Raw genomic sequence first — 21,644 nt, forward strand, 5'->3', positions numbered from 1 at the left:
CAGCTTTCATTAATAATTAATTGTAAGAACCTGGATGACATAATACGTTTGCGATTAAGCTTTTAATTGTAAAATCAACCTAAAGCTTATCTTAAAAGCTAGCGATATAGGCGTTGACATGGCAATTAATGGTAGTTTAATGGTAAGTAAGTTGCTAAAGTGAAGTAAACCTAACCAATCAATGCGCTCTTCAATTTCCCCTGATATACCCTGACACAAACATTGCAAGACTGCAAATAAAAGTGGTTGATTTTTATATTTATTTTACTTTTTTTAACACTCCATGTTTGAGTAAACTTTGTACTTTACTGTAACTGACTTCTGACAAAAGCATACCCCACACTATCCCATAAACCACTGCAATACATGTATAGGAGTGAGCTAGAGAGAGTTCAGATTGACCTCTATTTTGCAGTCGGCACTCAATTATATATTTACAGTCATCCGCTTGCAGAGAGATAAAGGTTGCTCTATGTATTTATTACAGTCCACTGTTGATCACTTTTATATTCTGTCCAAGTTATGATATGGTCTCATGCGATCAAGAACTGTTTTGTAAACTCTCCTCGTAGCTCTTTTCAATCTGTTTCACAACCTGCGTGTTTGCTCAGAGTTCATCTCCTGGCTTTCATTTTCCAAAAGCACAGCTTATGAGTGAAGTGCTTTTCGGCTCGTCGTCGTCAAACCTCAGATGTTGTAGCGTCCTTGAACACACCGCCAAAGAGAGGGTTTCAAAATAGTGCCTTCTCCTCGACTTCATTACTAAATAATGTAACTTTGACAGAGAAATAAAAGTGATGAAATGTTCTCTGTGATAAATTACCCTTCTCCCAAGCGAGTTTAAAGACCCTGCAAGCTGAGGTTCAAAGTGTACTGTAACAAATGGGAAACAATGGCTGCCAGGAAGGTAGGGAATCAATCTGAAATCACAGTGGTATGCTTTGGAAAAGGTTCAATAATATGAAGCATATGTGATGCTTGGTTAATGGGCTAAAATGTCTAAAACATGCAAAACCGCCAGTCTGGTCCTTCTTAAGACTGAAGCCTGTGTTGGAATCGGGCCATCACATAAAATCTTTTCTCTTTCTTCCCCTCCTAGGTGGACACAGTGGCTGCAGACTTTCTACGGAGGAAGGGCGGGGAGCGGAAATTCAATGTGAAGACCTTACGGCTCGGCCCTCTATCTAAGAGAGGCTTCTACTTGGCCTTTCAGGCTCAGGGCGCCTGCATGGCCCTGCTGTCCGTCAGAGTCTTCTTCAAGAAGTGTCCCCCCCTGGTCAGTGCTCTTTCCTCCTTCCCCGAGACGGTCCCCCGCACACTGGTGCAGGAGGCGCAGGGTGTGTGTGTGCAGCACGCCGCCCAGCAGGGACCTCGACCTCGGCCACCTAAGCTCTTCTGCGGGGAAGACGGTCAGTGGGTGGGCCAGCCAACTACTTCCTGTGCCTGCATGCCAGGATATGAACCCTTTGAAGGACAAACAAGATGCACAGGTAAGAAGGAGGCAAGGTTAGGGCGCATGTTTGTTTATAGACTACACCCGCACTGGCAGAAGAGCAGGCAGACTAAACAAGAGCAAAACAATGGTAAAGATGAGGGTGGGGTTCACCAAGGAGAGAAACGTTGAGAGGAAACTAATGAGGCAGGGGAGCGGCAGTAACACAGAGTGGGCAGAGAGAGGTCAGGCGGAGCAGCACTTATCTCTGAGAGGAGGAGCAGGGTCAAAGGCTTACTGCTGCCACAACTCCAGCTTCAGCTAACTGAGAAGGAGCACAGGGGTAGAGGAGAGGTGAGGGGAACGAGAGCAGGGGGGAACAGTCGGGGTGAAGATCATATCACTTTGAGAACATCAAAGCAAAGCAGACAAAAAAGAAGAAGAATCAGGAGGATTCTCTCAGGAGCCTTGCAGCAGCTCTGTTTAATGAGTCCAATTAACAAGCCTGGTGCATGAACCCCTTCCTGTGCCGTTCACACACACAGATACTCTGCATCACACCAACACAGACACATGTTGAGCTCTGAAGACACAGAGACACAAGGAGAAATAGTTATTTTTCAACAGAAAGTCTATGGTTGCATCTGTGTGTGTTTTGGAGGTAGGATTCAGTTTGATCTCCGTGGGAGGTATAATGATTTTTCATCACAAAAAAAAATCATTTCCGACATTTTGCTTCGAGTGAAGTGGGTTTGGCATTTTGAGCGTTCTGTTACTGCAGAGAGCAGAGAGGGAAAAACACTCATCAGACCATAAAGAGAAATTGTCTTTTATAGCCAGATTGAAAAGTGGGTTTGCTTCATAGGCCAGTTCAAAAGTGAAATTGACATCTACATTTTAAAATCAAAATACTTTGTTACATAAATGTTGTATAAATATTTTGCGTACACAACCTTTTATCATAAAACGTATGAATGCTGTGAAGTTGATACAGAGTTAAAGCTCAATCAGGCTATACATATTGTTACACGTCTATCCCAGTACCAGTAAACTTTAGTTTTACTGATGTTATATTATACAAAAGCGTACAAGAATAATCATTATATCCATAACATTCAAAGTGAAAAGAATTGTATTTCGATAAAGTAGTTTTTACTCAGAGAAAATAGACACTCAAATCGGAGTGAACTGCTAAAGTGATAGACAGTTTACAGCTGAAGTCATTGAAAAACACTGTTTAGTGAACAATAGAAACAGGCTGTAAGTGTCATTGTGTTGGGAATAAGAACTCAATTTTAGTTTCATTATACTGTTCAGTTTCAGTCCCTTGCATTTGATCTATGAATAATATATTTTAACAACCTTTAACAGGTGAGACATGCATCAGCACTCAGCACATTTTTCACATCATGGAAATTCCTGCAGGCAAAATGTCACAGAAAGAGTGTGTTGATCCTTTAAGAAGTGCTCCACTTGGTGTGAAGAATTATTGTTTTATTTCTCTCACTCAGCAGGAGCTGCATTTAAACCGAACACTCATTGTAAACACTGTCTGAACGTGGCGTTACGAGGAGACGGCTCAATATAAAGTGGGTTCAGATCAGGGCAAAGGGTATACATTCACTGTGATACAAAACAGAAAAGCAGTCCTTGAGAACCAGAGAGAGCGTTTAACGTTTTCCAATCAATTGGGAAAATTGTTGTCGATTGATTTTGCTGTCAGTCAACTCGTCGATTAATCAACAAATCCTTTCAGCGCTTGTCCTTTAACACCGTGAGTGCCACAGTGCAGTTATTGGTTTTACAAACACAGACAGAGAGTATAATATGATAGACAGTTCTCCAGTGTTAGGCTTTACTCAGATATGGTCAGGGAGAGTCAAGGATCAGCAGCAGGCCAATGACAGTCAAGTTTATAAACTAAATTGACCATTACTACCAGCTTCATGACTGTGATTGTCTTCAGTTTATAGCCCTCATTACATGGTTGTGTCTGTCAATGGGTAGCCATCTGGCATCTACGTACAATGAAACAAAAAGCAAATTCAATCCAACCCCGAGGGACACGGCGGGTTTGAAGATGTTGTTATCTCCTGAATCTTATCGATTTTGCCTTCTCCTGTCCTCCCCAGCCTGTCCTCCAGCTCAGTTCAAGTCATCCTCGGAGGGCCAGTGCACAAGCTGTCCAGGATTCAGCCAAGCCATCATGGCAGGGGCGTCCGTGTGTGCGTGTCAATCTGGATACTTGCGTGCCGAGTCGGACACGCCTGACATGCCGTGCACAAGTAAGTACACAGAAAAACTAAGCAACAAGAACTTTAATTCTTTCTTCACTTTGCCTTTTGGAGCTACTTCTCTTTAGCCTCGGTGTCATTTAGCCAAACCTCTCTAATCTGCTTTGTGTCCTTTGTCCCACTGCTGGCCATTGAGATGCATGTCTTTGCTGACAGGTGGTTAGGGGGTAGGGCGTCCACTCCAAAGTAGAGTAGGCATTGATGGGCTCAAGTGACACCTCCATGAAGAGTCAGGAATTTCAATTCACCCACATGTGGGATGTGTGAATGGGAGGGACTTCTTAATGAGGTGCACTTATTGGCGCTGGCCACAAAGGAGATGTGGAACAAAGTGAAACTGGGATGATGGCTTTTCCTGTCCTCTGCAGGTGTGAAAGCCTAGAACTAGAATTGACATCCAATTTTATTATTACTGATAACTTTAATTACTAGGGCTTTATCTTAATTATTAATCACTCAATTAGGCCTTTCCTATTATATGTTATGTTATTGTGTCTGGATTGCCTGTGCAGTCCTGCATATCACTTTTATTTTCAATTTGTCTGCAAAATTGGAAAACCAGCCCTGCCATCTGTAAATCAGAGGGACATTTTTTCCTTGAAATTAAGCGTTTTACAATACTATGGCAGCCATGGTGGTTTGAATAAAGTGGATTCTGATTGTAAAATCATAAAATGTACCACCACTATAAAAAAAAATCTCCAGTCCCAAATTCAGAATTTATTCATCCAGATTGTCTAGCTGCCCCACTTGGGTTTCCAATGAGAGCACTATTAGCACTTAAGTTAGCTGCAGGCTCAGTGACAAAGCTCTGTCTCCTTGGCAAGAACAGAAACTCATTCGCAGTGGCTGAGTGGTATTGCTGTTTAGTTATACTTGGCTAGAGGCAACAGCTATCTTCTTACAATTTTCAGACGTGATCATTATCATCCGGTTTTAGACAAACGTAATTGCACCAGCTAAATCCCGCTACACATATGCTGGTGCTGTGATGCAAAGCCTCTGCAGGAGCCTCGTTCTGCTTCGTGACTTCATGGGCTTACTGAATAAAATGTCTTCAGCTCATATGAAAACAAAATCAACAAACAGTCTGTGTTGGTCATGGAAAGTAAAGCAGCAGTAAAATAATAAAGAAGAGATTATAGTTTGATTTGATGGAGACATTTCTCACACTGCGCCAGAGTTTGGCAATGCCTATATTCTAAAATGAGATGACAGAATAATGTGACAATATTCTGTGGATGATTACTAGTGCTATCTGTCAAAGGAAAAGACCTTTAAAGATGAATAAAACTGTCTAATGTCTGACAATGAAGCTACAGGCAGCAGACACTTAGCATAGCTAGCTTAGCTTTGCATAAAGACTGAGCATGGCTAAGCCTAAAAAAAAAAAACTAGTATTCTTTCTTGGCTTGGAGTACAGATTTCCTGGAGAGAAGAGTCTGAGCCAGCCACGACACCTGGTGAAGAACCAGTCCCCCACATAAACCGCTTAAACCACACTTTGTTACCTTCGAACAGAGCCAGGAATGTTTTGGTTTTAATGCTGAGCTAACTGGTCCTAACTTAGAGCCTGTTGTCGTAAAGACATTTGGGTGGTTTCAATCTTTTCATCTATCTCTGTATAAAGTGGGATGAATGTATTTATGGCTTACTATTCCTTTATGATTGGCTAGATTAAAAGCTTTAAGGATAATTATTTCACTGAAATTCCAAATCAGTTCATTTTTGCCATTTCTTTGTCGCTGTAGGACCTCCCTCTGCTCCACGCACCGTCCTCTGCAAGATCAATGACACCACGCTCAGCCTGGAGTGGAACGAGCCTCTGGACAACGGCGGCAGAACAGACCTGAGCTACGCCGTCAGGTGCTCTGTATGCAGGTCCCCCAAGGGGCCGTGCCTCTCCTGTGGAGACAGCGTCAGCTACCGGCCTGAGCAGCAAGGCCTGCTGGGTCGCAGGGTAGAGGTGTGGGGCCTGCTGCCTCAAACCACGTACTCCTTTACAGTGCAGTCTCTGAACGGGGTGTCTCATGTCAGCGGCAAAGACCCTGCCAGTGGAAGTGTCAACATCACCACCAGCCACAACGGTAAGGGAGGTGAAGCTGAAGGAACCAGCGCGGTATAAATAGTCTGAATTTCACCTGGTATTTATAATTCTTCTGCCATCTGTGCAGTGCCGTCGCTGGTGTCTGTGATTCGGAAGAGCGACTCCACAGAGAGCAGCCTGACTCTGCACTGGTCAGTGTCCGCTCAGCCTCACTACACCATCCTGCAGTATCAGATCCGCTACTGTGAGAAGGTGAGAGCCCCCCGACAATGTCCCTCCACAGTCTGTTTTCTGACCATGACTCAGACAGTGTTAATTATATATTGCAGTACATCGGCTTAAGACATTTCCACCTTAGCCTTTAGTGTTGCATGTAACAACTGTGGAGGCAGTATACAGTACACAGGTTTATTTACTTTTCAATGGTTATGTTTGTGTTTTTGCTCTGACCAAAACACAGGGGAACCTGGTTCAGAAGCTCGTACAGCCAAGAAAAGAGACACTTTAGATAGAATTTAGATTCTGTACAGATGTTTAAATGTACAGTGGACTGAACAAATATAAGTTTGAGTCAATTTGACTAGATATACATATCAACAATATGTATTTATAAGGGTGAATATTGAGTATTACGGCATAAAGGGTCAAAATATTTGGATAAAGATCTTTGTTTTGTTTTGCATTTCAAGAATGAAGTCAACGAAAGTCATATATTTAAAAACTAATTAAATTAGAAATGAATTAACCTTCTAACTTTTTCCCATTTACTGAAAGTTCAGCTTTATTCTAAATATTTATACTTTATATTTGAATCATCCTCCCTATTTTTCTTCATACTTATCCCTTATATGCTTTAGTAAATTAAAGATTGGATGTCTTAATTCCTCTTGATGTCTTTCTGAGTTTTCTTCTGAGCTCTCAACTCCTCACTTATTCCCTTTTCCCTCTCACTTTCAGTCCTGTTAACTCTCTCTCTGTTTTCATACGATAGGAGCGACGTAGTGAAGATCAGTGCCACTACACAGAGAGTAACAAGAACCAGGCGGTGCTGACGGACCTCCGCAGGGCGACCCAGTACGAGGTTCAGGTTCGGGCGCGCACCATGGGCGGGTATGGCAGCTTCAGTCCTGCTGCCTTATTCCGCACGCTGCCTGATAGTAAGCATATTCACACATTTTTAAATTCCTTCTGGATGGTTTTTCAGAACTCGCTGCACTTGTATGTGTTGAATGCATGTGTTGCTGTGCCCTTGAATTGAGTTAGCGTCCTTACATCTTTAATATTATACATTCCTGTCATGTTCTGTCCTATTCTTCACTCCCCATGTAAAACCTCCTGTCGGGATTTCCGTCCTACACTCCTCTAACTCTTTCTCTTCACTCCCTCAGGTCACGACTCTGCCGCCCAGTTCCTAGTACCTGGCATCCTTATCGCGGTCGGGATGTTACTGCTTGTCACCTTCGTCTTAGTGGCCGCCTACTGCATACGGTGAGAACGAGGGAAAGGGGAAGAGGCAGAGAAAAAGATGGAAAAAAACGCTGACAGAATAACAGGAAACGGGGAAAAAAGGGGAAATTGAAAAGTAATAACAACAGTGACCCCAATTTTACAGTCGGGCACCGCTTTGTTCTTTTGTTTATAAAAGTCATATCTTATCAACAGTGGATTTGCACTCTGTTACCCACACCATTGCTTTGTGTGTGTGTGTGAGGCAGCACACAAAACAACGATCTTGATGCCTTTCGCTTACACAGCTAAAAGTTATCCTGCTCATTAGAACACTTTCCTCGGGCTTCATTGTTTGGGTAAATAGTGCTTGATGCCATGAGTGAGAGAAATGGTGTGTGTGTGTGTGTGTGTGTGTGTGTGTGTGTGTGTGTGTGTGTGTGTGTGTGTGTGTGTGTGTGTGTGTGTGTGTGTGTGTGTGTGTGTGTGTGTGTGTGTGTGTGTGTGTGTGTGTGTGTGTGTTGTGTGTGTGTGTGTGAGAAAATATTTGTGTGTGTGAGAGTAAGAGAGAGAAATGACGATAGAGGTAGAGGGCAGGGAGACAGGATGCAGGCGTCCCAACCCTGTTTCCACAGGACAGGAGAACAATAGCCGTGACCTTGTGACACACACACACACACACACTTGCACACACACACACAAACCAGTGGCAGAGGCCCAGATCTGCCACTAACCGAGGGTGGTGCATTATTGCTATTTTAGGCTTATGAGGTGGGAGCAGGACAGAAATGGAGGAAGGCAGAGATCCAGTAGCTACAGGCTTGTTACAGCTGAATTATAATGGAACCGCGTGTGTTAGAGAGCGGAGCCACAGAAGTCGGCTCAGGTAAACCAGCACCACACGTCGTCATGTGATGTGTGTTTGAGATCGCTGAGGCATATACATAAAAATAAATGATGGAGGTGTTTTTGGAACAGAGAGACATTATCTCTGCTGGCTGCAAGGTGTTGCTCTATAGCTGAGCTGACCTCTGACCTGTCAGGGCATGGGGCTGAGGTATCAGAATATTCTCTAAATGGATCCAAAAATGATCACATTTTGCTTTACAGACTGATGTAATATAAGCAGTGTTTTATTCCACTGTACTGTTTTATATTTCACATGTATATAGTTGACTTAAAGAGGCCCTTTTATGCTTTTTAGGATTGTTTACCCTTTCCTGTAGTGTGTTACATAGGTTTGTGTGCATGTAAATGGTCTGCAAAGGACCCATCGGAGGGTTTCTCTCCCACACACTCCCCCAAATAATAATATTAAACAAAAGTATTCAAACCTTGTGTTGTTTTTGGGCACATTTTTGGTTTTTTACTGTTTATATTTTACAGAAGCATCCCATTACTGTTATTGCACATTGTTAATATGCATACCATTGGGCTGATAAATCACTAGCAATGTCGAGTTTAAAACCTTGTCATCAAATAAATTGCGCTGCCAATTCTCTCATTAATCTTTATTCTATTTCTCTCTTCCTTCCTACCTGCAGCAGACACAGTCGAGTCAAGGATCCAGAGCTGAGCGACAAAAACAGCCAGTACCTCATCGGCCAAGGTAAGGACACACACGCGCTCAGATGTGATTTACAATTTGCTCACGTCAAGAAAAATCATTTTTTGTATGTGACCCCGCTCATTGCTGCTCACAGCACTCTTAACTTTCTTCTTTTCCTTTCCCACGACTCTTATTTGTCTTTCTCTTGCAGGGGTCAAGGTTTATATCGACCCCTTCACCTACGAGGACCCTAATGAGGCGGTCCGAGAATTTGCCAAAGAGATTGATGTTTCCTTTGTCAAGATCGAGGAGGTTATCGGTGCCGGTAAGCCCCAGCATTATACTCTTCCCATTATTCAGGAGTATGTAAACTTTGTACAAACTCTTTCTGCGGACGCACAGACTTTTTTAATAACACCATTAAGGAAATCTAATTTACTGTGACATTTAAAACCATTTTCGCTACTTTCTTTATTTGACAAATTCAATCTTGACCCTTAAATGAATCGATTAACTGAGAAATATGTTACCATACTACCAGCCCTTATTCAAAGCGAAGGGCACCACTAGCTGCGGGCGAGCTTGGGTTTGCCTATTGTCGTCGTCCTAATGTGGTAAACACCTCTGAGAGAAAACAGCCCTAATGTGTGTTTATGTGTCTACGCTGCAGGAGAGTTTGGAGAGGTGTGTCGAGGGCGGCTGAAGGTCCCGGGGAAAAAAGAAAACTACGTAGCCATTAAAACACTAAAAGGAGGCTACACTGACAAGCAGAGACGGGACTTCCTGTCTGAAGCGTCCATCATGGGTCAGTTCCAGCACCCCAACATCATCCACTTGGAGGGGATCATCACGGCGAGCTGCCCCGTCATGATCCTCACAGAGTTTATGGAGAACGGAGCTCTGGACTCTTTTCTGCGGGTGAGTGTTGTAAAGAAAACTCAAACTGAGACTCGGCCATTTCTGTGCTTCTCCAACTCAACTGTGGCTCTGCTCCACAGCTGAACGACAGCCAGTTCACTCCCATCCAGCTGGTGGGAATGCTGCGCGGCATCGCCTCCGGCATGAAGTACCTGGCAGAGATGAGTTACGTCCACCGGGACCTGGCTGCCCGCAACATCCTGATCAACAGCAACCTGGTGTGCAAGGTGTCTGACTTCGGCTTGTCACGCTTCCTGCAGGAGAACTCTTCCGACCCGACCTACACCAGCTCTCTGGTGAGATCTCCCCTAGAAACTATTTCATTTCACAGTATAAACTCCTGTCGTTCAAACAGTTCTTTATCTTACTTAATATTCACAATATTAAATTCGTGTTCCTGTAATCATCGAGTAACATTCAGTTTGAGGCTCCAGCCTGTGGATGATGGCTAGGAAACTGATTTGACAAGCAGATTTCAGGCTTCGAAAAATAAATTCAATCGGAGTTTTAACTTCAAAGGGGACATGTGATGCTAATCTTCAGCTTCATATTTGCATTTTGGGTATACCCCAGAAGTTTACATGCTTTAATGTAAAAAAACACACCATTTCTGCATATTGTCCATATAAATTGACCTGTATTAACCCTTTGTCTGAAATGCTCCGTTTAAGCGCCTGTCTCTTTAAGCCCACCCCTGTAAAAATCCCCTTAAAGACTGAGGCTAACGTTAGAAAATGTAATTTACTCACACACTGTACATTTGTTGAAATATTATATCACAGCAGTGAAAGTTCATTATTTTGCTTCATTAACTTGAAGTTATTATTTCACTCTTCTCTTCGCTCCAGAGAGCCCTGTCTGCTCCTGTTTATTTGAACTTCTGCAGTGCTGACTGTTTTTCTTTTCTGTGCAGGGAGGAAAGATCCCCATCCGCTGGACAGCACCCGAGGCCATCGCCTTCAGAAAGTTTACCTCGGCCTCAGATGTGTGGAGCTATGGCATCGTCATGTGGGAGGTCATGTCCTTTGGAGAAAGGCCATACTGGGACATGAGCAACCAGGATGTGAGTTAACAGCCATGATGGGCAAACTTGAATATGAATTTTAGGGTTTTGAAGCTGAGAGTTAATCGAGACGTGTTTTCCTAACTTTGTCCTTCTTTTTTAAAATTATTATTCCTGTCTGTACCCTCAATGCATATCAAACCTTATTGAATTACCCTTTTTGCATCGGTTTCAATCGTGATAACTTGTCCACCTATCAGGTCATCAACGCCATAGAGCAGGACTACCGGCTGCCTCCGCCCCCTGACTGCCCCACCCACCTGCACCAGCTGATGCTTGACTGCTGGCAGAAAGACCGCTCGGCGCGCCCTCGCTTCGCGGACCTCGTCAGTGCTCTGGACAAACTGATCCGCAACCCGGCATCGCTGAAAATAGTGGCTCAAGAAGGAGCAGGGTGAGTGCGGCTGGGTTTGGGTGATTGACAGAAAAACCTGCCTGACGGGGTTAGAATGACAGCCAATCATCAGCTTAAGAAAAGGAAGCATGTCAGTCATTCCATGATGTCCCTCTCTTTAAGCATCTAAGAGTCACAGGACAGACATTACCCCCCTGCTGCCCAATCTTATGTACCACCTCCATGTCCTGCTGGGACCTGTCAGCCACTTGCTGTGTCCATTTCCCTTCCTCCACATTCTGCCTGTCAGCTGGTTGCATACAGACGAGGACACTCCACCCCTGACAAATCCCATTGTTTGTCCCCGTCAGTCACTCAGCCTAAGATTATACCTTTGCCTGTCGCCTGGAATGTTGCTGCAGGATATTTATAAGCTCTTCGCTGCTGATTTGTTGACAGTGTGTGTGAATTCTTCTATTGTTACTCCACTTTTTCCCGCAGGCTGTCCTACCCCCTGCTGGACCAGCGTGCACCTTTAGCCCTCTCGTCCTGTGCTTCCGTGGGGGAATGGCTGAGGGCCATCAAGATGGAGCGCTACGAAGACAGCTTCCTGCAGGCCGGCTTCAACACGGTGGACCAGTTGGCCCAGATCAGCACAGAGTCAGTACTGTCTCCTGTTTCCTTTTCAGGAACATGTTCACTTTTCAGGAACATGTTCACTTTTCAGGAACATGTTCACTTTTCATTGCAAACTCTCATGGTACTAGGTTGGGAAGTTAGCCCTTTAGAATTGGTGGTTCCTCAACCGACTTAATTACCTCTAGAAAACTTTGGAAAAAAACTGCAATTAGCAATCATTTTCATTATCAGAGTAGACCAAAACCCGAAGACCTTTGTTTTAATGTTATATTAGAACTGTGAAAATCAGGGAGTCATTTTTGCATTATTTATCGGCCAAACGGTCAACATCTAACCCAAATAGTTGTCGATTATTTTCTGTCTATCAACTAATTGATTGGGCGACTAATCATTGCAGCTCAAATTATGTAATATATATCTTGCTTCTTAGTAAATTATTATGGAAGCTCAGAAAGCAAAAGTATGACTGCATTTTTATTTCTATTTATAACAAAGAGCTTTAGGATTTTATTTCTGATCTTCCTGTCTCATGTGTGATTTTCCAGGGATCTGCTGCACATGGGAGTGACTTTGGCAGGACACCAGAGGAAAATCCTTTCCAGCATCCAGACAATGACCTTTCGGAACAAGAGCACTGCAACCGTGACCTTCTAGCTCACCTGTTGTCTAACCTGGACTCCTGCCCACAGGTGCTGCCATGTACCGAGAGCTCTGATCCCACTCTGAACACGGACTCAAAGGGCAATTGGCAGAAACATATAATGACCAGGAAAAAACAACTAAAGGAGACTTTCCGATCGGGATGAGAGAGTCGGACACAGAGACGTTTGGACTGTTGACGTCCTGCAGACTTGACTTTTTACATTTTGTGGTCTGTGTTTTTATATCTACCTGAAGTAAAGGACCCCATAAACGTGCTGCACCAAGAGGAGAGAATGATCAGAACTGACAAAGTTTCTGTAGTATCATGTCATTTTGCAAACTGACTGGTTTGAAAAAACTTCACCAAAGGAGACAAAAGAAAAAAGCGACTCCAAGGATTTTTCGTTTCCATAGTGTTGTGTAATCATGAATGAGAACTGCTGTCACCCTGGGTGTCTTGCCATTTAATCCATCTGGATTACGTTATCAAGAACATTTTAACTGTTGGATTGTACTTCTCTGTTTCTCTTTGATTTCAACATTACCTCCTCTTTACTCAGGTGTGATGTGTAATGCAAACTTCGGAGAGCGCTGTACTCGTCTTAATCAGACGTCTTTCTTCTTCACCGGGCAGAGAGACTCATCAGCACTTTTTGTCATTTCAGAGTGAATCTGTAACTCTGTGTGTTGTACTTGGAGTGTGGTTGATTATATTTACTGCCTGTGTGTCTGAACACGGACCAACTCAGAGACCAGGGAACACTGTAGAGCTGGTTTCCTCTGAGACACTCACCATGGGAGCTGTCTGGCTTAAAACGTGTTTTTCTTGATATAACTGATGCATCTTTAATCCTCCTCTTCTGTATTCCCCATCTACCAGTGCCATTCAGTCGTCTTTGTGGACTTAAATGCCAATTTTTATAAAGCAGTCATCTCTCATGAGTGATTCTTGTCTCATTAAAATGTACCTCAAAGGGTAACTTTGACATTTTGAAGTTCAGTGTTTTATTTGCCATTATGCTGGTTGTGTAGTGCGCAAATGTTCCTGCCTTTGACTCCAAGCTACACAAAATATGTTTCTTAAAATGTTGCAACAAAAAAAAGCACAACTACCAGCTAAGCTAACATGCTAGCTGGCAGCCTCCGGTATCCATTGGTTTCGGAGGGGAATGCTAACACCACTGCTGTTTGATTAGCACAGCCCCCCCACATTTTAAATGAAGTGTCTTATTTTCTTTCATTAGAGGCTGGTTGTGTGGTCAGCAAACATTGTTAAGCATTTAGCATAAAGCACATTACACAGCTAACATGCCATCTTGCAGCCAGACGTTTCCATTGGTTTCAAGGTGGAATGCTAATCATATTGCTGAGCTCGACTCAATACAACAATATGTTGAAGGGGAATAACATACAGGAGTTCAAAATGTCAAAGTGTTGCTCAGACTTTGCATCTCTCCGAGGATAATACCAGTCTTTTGACATTAAGGTCTTGCACAATGTTCTGCACTAAATCACGAACATGTGGTTTTAACAGTTTAATACAAAATGCTATGATTGCTTTAACCTTGTTGCCATAGGGCACTTTTATAAAATAGGATCCTTCATGATTTGGTCATTTTAAGTGAGGGCAATTTGGGTTTTTCTTCTTCATTTGACTTTGTATTTCCATCATAATTACCTAGGGTTTCAGGAGGTTTAATGGGCAATTTACACACATTTAAAAATCCATTCAAATCTGATGTTTAACTTAAATTAAAGTCTGGTAAATACACACCAAATGAAGTGTAAAAGGCCACATGCTGAGGTTTGTGTTATAACTTCAAAATGTCCAATGTGTTTAATGAGCCTTGATAAGAAAAACTGGTATTGTCACGCAAGAGTTTGAGAGAATCCTTTTTGGATTATGGGAAATGTGATCTTCATATTGAAGATCTCAATAAAACCAACTTTGTAATAATGAATAGATAAAAGTATGTTTTGATTACTGTCCTGTGTGTAGGCTAATCTGTATTCAGTATTCATAATAAAGATACACACCAGTGTTTACCATCCAGCCTCATTCCTCTGATTATTAACTCGGCCTCTGCAGATATACATCAGTAATTTTCTCTTCAAGTGGAGCGTGACATCTGCATTAATACATGTGGACGTCATCTTATGGAAGTCAAAGGAAGTCCCTATCTGATCCGAAAATCCTTAACATTTACCTGTCTGATGGCTTGTGTCTCATATCAAAGCAAAGCAGCTCCACCTTTGCAGCCACGTGCTGAATCTTCTGGATTTGTTTAAACCTTTTATTCTCTTATTGTGTATGTCTTCTTTGCTCACAGATGTAAAGCAAACAAATTGTTCTGTTGCTTTTCATCTTTGGTTAGATAATGCCTCTTCTGATCTGTGTACGATCACAGCAGAAATGTGCGAGTAAAATGTGTAATGGGGGAATGTTTTTCCTTCTCCTTTGTGGATCTTGTTGCAAACATCCCTCTCATCTATCCCCTCGCCCCGTTTTTTAATAATGAGAGGGAAACAGGAGACTGCGTGAGCGAGAGTTGAGTCTACATTTCGCTGCATTGCTCTTGCCTTCTGTTCCTCTGGAGAGACTTTACCCCTCCAGGGCTGGGAGCTTGTCCTCTCCTATGTTTCCCTTCCTGGTCCTCAGCCCTTTTAATCATGAAGAGATGTTCTTTTTTCTCCTTCGCCTCGGGCTGGGAGCAGCTTAGAGCGCCGCATAAGCTTAAACTCTTACGCTCACACACTTTTTCTCTCTCCTCCCATACCCAAAGCTAACCAAGCGAAGCTGCCAAGGGCTTCAAGAACTGTTTAGGTCCATTGATTAATGTTCTTTGATTATCTCTGTGTTACTGACTCATGCCTCTTGTTCTACGGCTCTCGTGTGGCCCACAAAGTACCGACCTGTGCATGTGGAGCTCCCATGTAGCGGAGATAAATAACAATGAGTAACTTTCCTTGTAAGCATACACTAAAAACTGTGTTTCTGGGTGTTTGTATCTCTGTGTCGGAGTGATTCAGTGTTAGAAAGCGAGAGACGGGCATTCATCTCTGGTTTCTACTTCTGTCAGTGCTTTGCGTGACCTTTGACCCCCCTGTATAGTAGAAATCTAGCCTCAGCTTTGTCTGTGCATCTGAATGGCCATTCATCAGGTCTGCTGTTGAGCAGAGAGCGGGCCAGGCCGGCCAGGTTTTAGAGGATTGTGTCATTCCCCTCACATTCCTGTGTGCATTCAAGTGTGGTGTGTGTGTGTGTGGTGTGTGTGTGTGGTGGGTGGGGGATAACCAGTGGGACAGGTACATCTGTTTTTTTGCAAGCAAGGGGGGCAGGGAGGCAGAGACGGGATAAGAGATAATCTGAAATAGTTTCTGCGTGTCTGGCAATAAACACACAGAAAATGTGTATTGTTGAAGTTGTGCTACTGATGCATTTCCATTAAATTGCAGGAACAAGAGAAGAAAACGGCCAAATTTGAAACAGCTGGGGTCAGAATACCCTAAATTCTAGCTGCTAGTAAGAGTCAAGCTTTAAAAACACCGTATCCTTCTTTTCCCCTTCTCTATAACCTCTTCTGTTAGAGTCTGCCTGCCCCCTGTATGCCCTCTTCTCAAAACCTCCCGCTCGTAATGCAGGCTCTCTGTTCAAAGCCGCAAAAGTCTGCTGCCTAATCCTGAGATAACAGATTGATAAATAACTCTGATAACCTCATCCCGCAAGAAAACACAACCCCCCAAACAACGTGATTTAAAGGGGGGATGTGTCCGACAATTTATGGAACTTTACGCTTATGGCCAGGTGTGCAGAGATAAGAAAGTAAGCAGGGTTTGAACCAAAGAATGTATAAAATGTGAAAAAAAAGCTTAATATAGAACGCCATTTAAAAAAAGTAATTAAAAAGTCATTGAACAGTATGTCAAAAAATAGCCTCCTATATATCACCCATTATCCAACTGCCACTCAAAGCAGCCGTGCCCATAATAAGGCATAACATACAGAGGACATACTATGCTCATTTAAAGGTTTATTTTTACGCCCCTAATGTGATATGTTTAAAGCGTTGATGTTCAAAAGTCTCTTTATTTTTCTCATACCGCCTGTGCTGTAGCACCTCTTTTCACCCTCTGTCTGAAACCAGAGCCCAGTCTGCTCTGATTGGATAGCTCGCCGGCTCGGTTGTGATTGTTCAACCGCTTATAAATGTCCTGCCCCCTTAGCCTATCACGTACAATATGTTCAAGCGCTAGTCAGTAGTAAGCATGTGTCACATTGTGATGTCACTCTCTCCTGTGAATGAAAGGCAGGTTGTCACCCTGGATTTGAGAGTGACCTTTTGGCCCAGCTAGGAAAAGTCCTATAACCTCGTCAAAGAAAACCAGACGCAGAAAAGTTCACGTGTAAATTAAAAGAAAAAACTTTCCATCTTCTTTTGGGGGGATCTGCAGATCTTTTTTTTTTGATCAACAGCAGGAAATGGAAAGTAAGACGTGAGATTGTCATTCAGGTGCCAGATTCCCTCTCCAGGACGGCTCGCACACTATTTGATAGAAACGGCCCAATATTTCTGAGCAAATCCAGCGAGCAGCCAGCTAAGATTATTGTTCACCTGTGTACGCAGCGTGATTGTGGAGAAAGATGGGAGGCACAGTTTGCCGCTGAGCGCCTCCACTCTGTTTTGTATTAAGTCTGATCGCAGGGAGAGTGTGTCCCCCCACCCCACCCGCTGCTCTGCAACAGTCGTGTTGACTCTGCCGGGGCTTCTGCCAGGCCAGCGCTGTAAATAAAAGTTGGTTCTTCGCTGATCCACCTGGTCAAATAAAGGTTGTAAGAATTTAATTATACGTCCATGCTGTAGTTCAGTTTGGTGTGGGATTAGTATTGTACTTTTCATCATACACTTAATCCAGTAAATCAATATAAACCTTCAGATTACAGGCCCCTGCTGTCCCCTCTGTTTTTTTTTTTATTATTATGGGTTGTAGTAGACGGTTATACTTCCAGGCTGTCAACTCCAGAAGGAATTTCATTTGGTATAATTTTAATTTAGGCCCCAAAAGTTACATTTTCCGAGTCCAAAACAGCCATATGAATATACATCTGGCACGCACGTCTCCTCCAGTAGACTTCAAAGAGCAGATGGAGGTGTTAGTGGTTTGAAGAATGCAAATGTGAACACCTTCAGGACGAGCGAGTGGCCTCTCGAAAGGTGTTTGCAGGTTCCTGCTCTGTCTCGGCTTTCAATACACACTCAGCACCCATCCATCTCCCCCGTGGCGCCCTTTTGTTTCCCTCTCCGTTTAGATGTGCTCGTTGCCTTCTGTGAGGAAATGAGAGGAGTATGACCTGCCCCGCTTCTTATCCTCTCTCTGTGTGAATCACCCAGTGCTCTGAAACTCAATCCATACAGACCACTATGCTAGGGGGGAATTAAAAGTAGGGGAAAACTATCACATTGCTGTGGAAGTCAGAAGTAGTGAGGTGTTGTGTGACAAAGAGGTTTGTAAGTGAGATTCAGAAATGGCAAGCATCTCATATTAAAGATGTTTCTGATCAGCGTCTCTTTTGAACTCGGTTTATTGAACTCAGATTGATGAGTTTACTCTTCGCTGTTGTGCTTAACCTCTCACACGTGCTTCACCTTCGTGTCCTAACTCAGACTAACTCCTCCAAACCTCTGAACCCGCTAACAATAAATCTCTCAGCTCAGAAATGGCCTAAAAGGCAACTCCTGGCAAACTGAGACACCCAGACTTTTCCTACCACCGGGAGATTGTTGGGGTTTCAGGAGACAAAGATGTTTAGGATTTGGAGAAACTACCAAACAACATCAGTTTAAAATGTTTGTTTTTGTGTTGCAGTAAAAAATGTCCTGTTTTTCATGATTACAGCGTACCCTAGTCTTTCTGTTTGTATTGTGGTGGCACATGTTTACCTTAACTGGATGCTTCCCCTTCTTTTTCTACATTTAAATTACACAGTTTGGCAACCATTTGCCAAAATGAGCTATTTTAATTGATGTTTATAAAGCGAGCGAGCGGTAAACACTGAGCATTTAGATAAACATGTGAGTTACTGCATTGCAGAACTGATTTTGCTCCTACATGTCAAGTCTCGACCTACTTTTTTGGGGGCTTGCGTGAATGCAGCTCCTCAAACAGCAGGCCTTCAGATTAATGCACCCCCCTCCTGTTCCCCTGGGGGCCCCAAACCTACAGCCGCTGCTCCAGCCTGCCGCGGATAAATGACAGCTCATCACAACTGTTGATCATTATACTGTAAAAACATGACCACTCACGTTCATCACTGACCCCATGAACAAACTGTGTTTTCTGGCCTCGCATTGTGACGGTCTGCAGGGCATTCATGACCATGTGTGTGTCCGTGTGTGTGTGTGTGTGTGTGTGTGTGTGTGTGTGTGTGTGCGTGTGTGTGTGTGTGTGTGTGTGTGTGTGTGTGTGTGTGTGTGAGAGAGAGAGAGAGAGTCACCTTTGTTCACCATGTGCAGAGCCCACTTACTTAGAAATCTGAGAAAAGGAGCATATGGTTATGATTTAATCATCATCTGGATGCAATACACTGCAGGTTTACAAAGTATGAAGTGTGTATGTGAGTGTATGTCTTTCGAGTGTAATCAGATTACAAAAAAAGTAACTGTAATCATGGCCTGGATACACTAGTCTAGCCACCAAAGGAGGAGACTTGGGGCATTATTTATTGTGCTGTGAGCTCCCTCTAGTGTGCCGGAAACTCAATGTCTTTTTTCTTATAGACAAATAAAGAACATAATAATTCCTTTTGCTCTTGTTTATAATACAGGCACAGGTCTGTTTCACGGGGGAAAGTAGTACAGTTAAAATAGGATAAATATGCATACTTTGTTCGTATCAGACATGGATATGAGCCATCTGTGCAGAGAGGAGTTGCTCTGCAGTATTTTGTTATATGTTGATCTTTCACGTGTCCAACTTCACAATTAGAAGTACCTGCTGTCTGAATCGATAAGCTCTTTTCACCCATACAGCAACTCGTGTTAATTCCCGATTATTCCTCCTCTCAGCCACGGTGTGTTCACCGGGCTGAAACACGGTGTGCAGCTGCGCCACCGTCTCCACATGTCTGGGTTTTGGCTGAAATCAGGACACACGGCAAACAGCAGTGAAACGATCAGATCTGAGGTGTTTACAAGTCAGGACACATTTCCTTCAGAATGCATCTCCAGTATGTTTATAATAATGTGTTTTAGGCCAGTTACTGAGTTTAAAATGTGGGCCAATAAGCAGTGTTTTCTTTACATTATAGTGATGGGTCGTGTACTGTCTCAAAATGTATTAAATTGGAGCTTTTCTTGATTTTTCCTAAAGGGCAACTGTAAGTCGATGACCAGCCTTCAGTGTTTAGAATGTGATTTAGCCGCGATGCTCTGTCGCCCCCTGGCGGGGATAGGAGAGGTATGGCACCCTGCAGGAAGAATAGGAGTCATGTTCCGCTTGAACTACCACAGGTACACACACACACACACACACACACACACACACACACACACACACACACACACACACACACACACACACACACACACACACACACACACACACACACAGAATCAGTTGTCAGCAGCTCCAACCTTCACTTTATTCCAGATCCTAACTGAAAGCTAAGGTCCAGATTTCAACTTTTAAAAATGTACGATCATTTTTTCACACTTTTTGCGTCCCAATTTATTTTGCTTTCTATTTTCTTTTCAAACTTCAGATTTTTTTTTTCAATTGTCAACTTTTACAAATTTCCAAATTATTTTTTCAAGTTCAAACTTCTTTTTCAAAATGTGTACATTTGTTGCGTTTTTCAATGCAAAAAAAGGACACATATCTTAAGCAAGTGTAGTGTGGTGTCAACAAAAAACTATTGGGCATAATCATAGTCGAACCCTGAAATCAAGAAAAGTAATATTTCTAACCCTAACCATGATGACGCCCTGTTATGGGGGCTTTTATTTCCTGTGGTGTGTACAATAGCTTTTTTTTGTGGATGTAAATGATCTGAAAGGTTCTGTCCCAGAAATTGTTGTAAACTTCCCATACAGCCCCTCAATTTGGTTTTGTGATTTGCCGCACACTTTTATAGGCTGTCTCTGCTCCACCTCTATGTTGTTAAAGTGAAATGAATCTGATAACCATTGGTGCCTCAGTGTAATAAGATGCTACTGGGTGAGTAACACTGGAGAAAGGCAATGTTCCTGAACAGTGGTGGAAAGATTTCTGATTAAAAGTAGTTTATTTCTGCCTCCATCAGCAGAAAACAAACACAAACAACTGAGCTCGCCACCCTCACACTGTATACAGTATGTAAAAGGAGTTGAATAAATATCACGACGCCATCACAGTGTTGTGCATACAGTATATTCTCGAGTTGCTATATTCTCAGGTCTCTCTTTGCACAGTTACGCAACAGTTTACTAAAAACAAACTGTTCCAACCCAGATATCTGACAGTTATACAATGTTGACACCAATATTGCTCACACGAATGCAAACATATATCTTTCCCTCTCCTCCTACGATAATCCCAATACAGGGAATATGTTTTCCCTCTGGTATTTTTCCCACAAAAATCCCACCTCAAAAAACTGGTGGGGGTCATCAAGCAATTTGTGAGGCCCGGAAACACTTGTGGTTGTGTTTAACACCAAAGATCAAGACTGACCCTTGGGAGCAGCCTGTGTGACTGCGGTCAATCGAAAGAGCGATTATAGCAGCTTAATCCCAGATGATCTGCGCTATTAAAAGCCACTGCAGCAGAGGAAGGGCAGGAACACAGTTTAAGAATAGCGCCTTCATGGCGGCATCGACGGCTGAAAGATATAGGAAAATAAAGAAAAAAGAGTGACAGATGTCTTAATGGATTCCCCGTCAGTCAATGAACCTGATGAACTTCCAGTCACCCATTAAGTCATTGACAGTGTGTTTAAACCAGTGTGTTTACAGGCGTTGACCTACTGTAGACGTGTGGGGATGTGGGACATTATTTACACTCATTTATGGTTCTTTTGATTGTTTTCTTTTAAAACTAAAACATACATTTATTTTTATGGTGGAAGAGAGGGCATTACTTATTTTTTGTAATACTTTAATACTTGTTGCTATGCAGGCAGGAGATTAGAAGGTGGATTTCTTTGCATACACCCTTTAAAAGATCAGTAATCCTCTCCATAAGCATCAGCGTTTTGCAGACTGCAACCCTCTGTGTGTCCATGTGGTTTCATGGCGTTTATTTC

The 21,644-nt window shown here is 42.9% G+C and overlaps 1 protein-coding gene across 1 annotated transcript in view; it reads left to right on the top strand.

Moving 5' to 3' along the window:
• The window catches only part of LOC134872125 (ephrin type-B receptor 4a-like), a 33,554-nt gene extending 19,137 nt beyond the window's left edge, over positions 1 to 14,417 (top strand). The window contains exons 4-17 of the mRNA XM_063895276.1: positions 1,100 to 1,490; positions 3,565 to 3,717; positions 5,478 to 5,813; positions 5,901 to 6,025; positions 6,765 to 6,930; positions 7,162 to 7,261; positions 8,764 to 8,828; positions 8,980 to 9,093; positions 9,439 to 9,686; positions 9,767 to 9,982; positions 10,600 to 10,749; positions 10,950 to 11,143; positions 11,585 to 11,743; positions 12,268 to 14,417. Of these exons, the coding sequence (XP_063751346.1) occupies positions 1,100 to 1,490; positions 3,565 to 3,717; positions 5,478 to 5,813; positions 5,901 to 6,025; positions 6,765 to 6,930; positions 7,162 to 7,261; positions 8,764 to 8,828; positions 8,980 to 9,093; positions 9,439 to 9,686; positions 9,767 to 9,982; positions 10,600 to 10,749; positions 10,950 to 11,143; positions 11,585 to 11,743; positions 12,268 to 12,376 (2,526 nt within the window). The 3' untranslated portion in view covers positions 12,377 to 14,417. The remainder of the gene's footprint in view (positions 1 to 1,099; positions 1,491 to 3,564; positions 3,718 to 5,477; positions 5,814 to 5,900; positions 6,026 to 6,764; positions 6,931 to 7,161; positions 7,262 to 8,763; positions 8,829 to 8,979; positions 9,094 to 9,438; positions 9,687 to 9,766; positions 9,983 to 10,599; positions 10,750 to 10,949; positions 11,144 to 11,584; positions 11,744 to 12,267) is intronic.
• Positions 14,418 to 21,644: the final 7,227 nt, after the last annotated feature.

Source organism: Eleginops maclovinus, chromosome 11 (assembly GCF_036324505.1).
Source record: "Eleginops maclovinus isolate JMC-PN-2008 ecotype Puerto Natales chromosome 11, JC_Emac_rtc_rv5, whole genome shotgun sequence".
Classification (NCBI taxonomy): Eukaryota; Metazoa; Chordata; class Actinopteri; order Perciformes; family Eleginopidae; genus Eleginops; species Eleginops maclovinus.